Source organism: Mastomys coucha, unplaced genomic scaffold, assembly GCF_008632895.1.
Source record: "Mastomys coucha isolate ucsf_1 unplaced genomic scaffold, UCSF_Mcou_1 pScaffold9, whole genome shotgun sequence".
NCBI classification, from domain to species: Eukaryota; Metazoa; Chordata; class Mammalia; order Rodentia; family Muridae; genus Mastomys; species Mastomys coucha.
Genome location: NW_022196915.1, coordinates 94,548,253 through 94,550,602, shown reverse-complemented (window position 1 = coordinate 94,550,602; position 2,350 = coordinate 94,548,253). Strand labels below are relative to the sequence as shown.

At 36.6% G+C, this 2,350-nt stretch overlaps 1 protein-coding gene across 1 annotated transcript in view; it reads right to left on the bottom strand.

Annotated features, from left to right (window-relative positions):
- Positions 1 to 2,048: 2,048 nt before the first annotated feature.
- LOC116084220 (low molecular weight phosphotyrosine protein phosphatase-like) overlaps positions 2,049 to 2,350 on the bottom strand; it is an 8,952-nt gene continuing 8,650 nt past the window's right edge. The window contains exon 3 of the mRNA XM_031361022.1: positions 2,049 to 2,289. Coding sequence (XP_031216882.1) covers positions 2,049 to 2,289 — 241 coding nt within the window. The remainder of the gene's footprint in view (positions 2,290 to 2,350) is intronic.

The following is a 2,350-nucleotide window of genomic DNA, read 5'->3' as shown; positions in this document are numbered from 1 at the left end:
TCATAGGAGATGCATATTTTAAATTCATAAAACCTGGAGAAACAACCAGATGAAATAAAACATTTAGCTGTTTATGCTGGTTAAAATTAATAGCCCCAGCACCCAGATTTCAGGGTACAATATTGTGAGTTTGATATCATCTTTTGCCACATTAGTTTGCACACCTAATTAGTCCAAGTTCTTTGTGGACTATTTATAAAAGTCTATATACATAGAAGGATGCACGGGCTAGATAGTTTTACCCAATGCCATAAACTAAATTTATAGGGAAAAAAGAACCTCAATCAAGAATATCCCTCCATTAGATTGGACTGTAGGAAAGTTGGTGAAGTATTGTCTTGATTAATGATTGATCAGAAGGACCCGACCCAGATTGCTATGTGCATTGCCATCCCTGTATTTGTGGTTCTGTGCTATCTAAGAAAGCAGACAAACAAGCCACAGGAAACAAGCCAATCAATAGCATCCTCGATTGCCTCTGTTTCAGTTTCTGCCTCCATGTTTGTAGCTTGAGCTCCTGCCCTGGTTTCCATCTATGACAGACTTTGAACTGAGACCTATATGTTGTTTTATTTGAACTCTGTATACAAATAGTCCACTGAGGTGGTAATAGACAGTACGAGAAATGATCAAGGTCAGCGTAGATTCATACTTAGTATTTTGTTTACTTTAAAAGATATGGACTTGCAGCAGCTTTATTTGCTTTTAAAGTAGACAAATTATACTGTATTTGTAAGCCAAGATTTGTCTGTTAGATTCATAAAATTGATGATGTTTTAGATAATGATGCAATTTGTTAAAATTCTGTCCATGAAATTTTCACCATGATTCATCATGAAGAATGATAATTTACAAGTTAAAGGAAAATGGCTACATTATTAGTGTTACGAAAAATGTTCAAATAAATGTAAAAATAGATAGTAGTTGAAATCTTGCCCTTCTTCCCAAACATAAGCTTCTCCCAATATATGAAGCTATTTATGGATACATGTATATATTTAGCAATTAGGAAAAAGTGGAGAGAAGTTGAGAAGGGGGGAAGGAAGAGATAGTATGGTAGGAATATCAATAGTATCATCAGAAAGAAGATAACAAATGAATGTAGGCTTGGTACAAGGACATTTTCATAAGGAATATGGCAGTGTAAAAATTACATTTTTTTTTGTATTTCAGTTGTATTTGATAACTTCCCAGTTCCTTTCTGACGTACACCCATATAAACTTGAAGTCCCTTTTCTGAAAATGCACTAAAATTTTTCATGCTTGCCTGTAACTGGAAACTGTTGATGAGAGAATACTCGCAAACAAGGACCACTATTTAAGCACATTTGTTTTATTTTTTTTTTAAGAAGCAAAGTGGTTCAAATAGGAGCAAAGCTCAAGAAACTAGACAAAAAAACAAGTAAGACTAAAGAAGTTCACCTTATCAGTCTGTTGTACCCATCTGTTGTTATTTTTGTTTATCTTTTAGACAGGGTCTCTCCATGCTGCCTAGGACATCCTGCTGGAGTCGCAGGCCCATTATTATATCCAGCTTCTCCTCTCTCAAATACCTGAATACCCTCAGCATGTCTGGGTTTAAACTCTTCCGGTGTTAAATGGAAGGCTGCCATGGATGGAGATACTGTTTCTATAAGGGTCTAGAATAGAGAGGTACAAGACAAGCACACAGCACACTGGCTGCTGGCCATGCACACACTCCACTTAGACCAGAGTACCCAGTCTTGCTGGGCTCAGAGGCTGACCTGGACCTTGTAGGTCATTCTTACTTTATTCGGTTTTCTTTTGTTCCATATTTGTTCCACTATTTTGTAATTTTGGCAAGGTCAGAGGTTTAGTTAGTCTAAGAATGCTTAGCCACACCTCAAACTGTCTGACTCAAATGTTTTTTATCCTTCTGAACATATGCCTAATTTCCAGCTACAGTTATTTTAAATATATACTATAAGTCGGCTGAAAAGAGAGGTGGGGTATGGGGCTAAGGACAGCCACCACCCTTGGGCATAGCACTGATGAGGGAGTTGCACAACGGTAGTAGATAGGACCAGCTAGTAAGTCTTCTCCAGGAAAGCCTTGCAGCACCTGAGGCATAACTGGTACACCACCTCGAAGCCCGAGTCATTGCCATAATAGGTATCTTCAATAATGAGATGTTTCTGTGCATCATAGCTCCAAAGTAGCTCAACTTCATCTTTGCAGTTTTTAACTTGATTGCTTTTTCTATTTGGATCTCTCAGATTGCTTTCATCCATACATAGTATATAATCGAATGTGGCAAAATCTTCTCTTTTTTTTTTAATTTTTTTATTTTATTTTTTTTATTTTAGATATTTTCTTTATTTACATGCGA